General features: G+C 48.1%; 1 protein-coding gene across 1 annotated transcript; it reads right to left on the bottom strand.

The window, feature by feature from the left end:
- Positions 1-943: 943 nt before the first annotated feature.
- LOC141041158 (uncharacterized) lies at positions 944-1,528 on the bottom strand. The gene has a single exon (XM_073507273.1). It carries the CDS (start codon positions 1,526-1,528, stop codon positions 944-946), a length of 585 nt encoding a protein of 194 aa, XP_073363374.1.
- Positions 1,529-1,875: the final 347 nt, after the last annotated feature.

Below are 1,875 nucleotides of genomic sequence, written 5' to 3'. Positions count from 1 at the left end.
GCCGCTTGGCAATAGGAGTAGTGCCCGGCTTCAAGTCTATGATGAATTCAACAGCTCTAGCAGGGGGTATTCCTGGAAGTTCTTCTGGAAAGACATCTTCGAATTCACGAATGACTGGAATGTTCTCTATCCCCTCAAGAGGTGAAGCATCCAATGCATTCAGAACATATATCTGATTCTCGGCATCCTGGATCATCTGAGTTGAGTAGTTGATCAACTGGCCAGAAGGGTGAGTGAGCTGGACTGTCTTGGCGGCACAATCCATCTTAGCATTATGGGCTGTCAACCAGTCCATACCAAGAATGATGTCTATGTTGGAAGGTCCGAGCATAATGAGAGAAGCATGAAAAAGTAGACCTCCAATCTCGATGTCGTTGTGAGCGCTTACCATTGTGGTTTGCCACTTGGATCCCGGGGACTGGACCATTAAAGTAGTGGGTAATTTTTCCAGGTACAACTCATGTGACTGAGCAAATTGTTGGGACACAAAAGCATGTGATGCCCCTGAATCAAAGAGAACAGAGGCTGGTACTGGATTCACATATAGAGTTCCCAGCACGATAGTCGGTTCCTTCTGAGCCTTTTCAGCATCAACGTGATTGGCATGGCCAAGTACAACAGCAGATGGTATGATATTACGGTTTCGGAATCGACGGTTTCGACAACCCTTCTTACAGTCAACAGGAGGATGTGGTGCATCCTAAGACTAACCCTGGTGACAATCGAGGGTAAGGTGTCCTGACTATCCACCCTAAATCGTTAGTTGTCTCGGCGGCGGAGGCAGACGAGGTGCAACATAAGACGGCCTTGGTGTTGGAGCAGGTTGATGATGGACATTGTGTGGGATCCAGACTCGACGTTTCTGAGCAGGCTGACTCGAGGATGAGCCAACATCTCGAGCACGCTTGAGAGACTCCTGGTACTCAGTCAGACCAGTTTCAGTTCAGAAAGCTTGGCTGACAAGCGTCGCAAAGTCTATGCAATCATGATCAACAAGTGCGAGCTTTATATCGGGACGCAGGCCTTCACGGAATTTCTCCTGCTGGCGAGCATTAGTGCAGACGTCATCCGTAGCATAGCGGGATAATTCAAGGAATTTCCTTTGATATTCATCCACAGTCATTGTGTCCTGTGAGAGTTTGCGAAACTCCTTCTTTTGGTCCATCAGACCTTGAGGAATGTGACGTGCACGGAAGGCTAACTGAAATTCCTGCCAAGTGGTTACAGTCTCTGCAGGCAGCATACCCCTGTGGCTTTCCCACCATTGAGCAGCTGGACCCTTCAAGTGGAATGTCGCAAAGGTGACGTAACTTGTAGGGGCAACATTAGCTGACTCCATCTCAAACAGGATGTCACAAAGCCAATCATCATCATCCATAGGATTGGTGGAGTTGCGAAAAATGGACGGGTTGAGGCGGACAAATTCTGGCAGTGTTATTGGGGCAGGTTGTTGATGAGCATTCTGGTTTGGAAACTGAGCCATTACTCCAGTCATAATCTGACGATTCAGCTCAAACTGATGCAACATTGCGGCAATATAGGGTGGAGGTGGAGGATCGTCAGCCATCCTGCTAAAAACAACAGGGAGCGATTTAACAAGGGGTGGAGCATGTGTACGGAGTCATTCATGATGTAACTTGAACAATGAGCAAAGGCGCAGTATGTACAAAACAGTAGTCATTAAAGACATACATATACATATACGGAGCCATTTACATGTTAGTATGAGTTCGGACAAGAGAATCATCCTAGATATACTAGGCGGCACGCTGGCACGCGATGGAGGGATACAACAACGAGACATAGCAAAGGCTACATCCACGTCGGAGAAAACCACTAGGGCGAGGAATCTGCAGGGGACGACGCAGGGTGCCC

This window comes from Aegilops tauschii, chromosome 2, assembly GCF_002575655.3.
Source record: "Aegilops tauschii subsp. strangulata cultivar AL8/78 chromosome 2, Aet v6.0, whole genome shotgun sequence".
NCBI classification, from domain to species: Eukaryota; Viridiplantae; Streptophyta; class Magnoliopsida; order Poales; family Poaceae; genus Aegilops; species Aegilops tauschii.
This window is presented reverse-complemented; position numbering and strand designations above follow the sequence as displayed.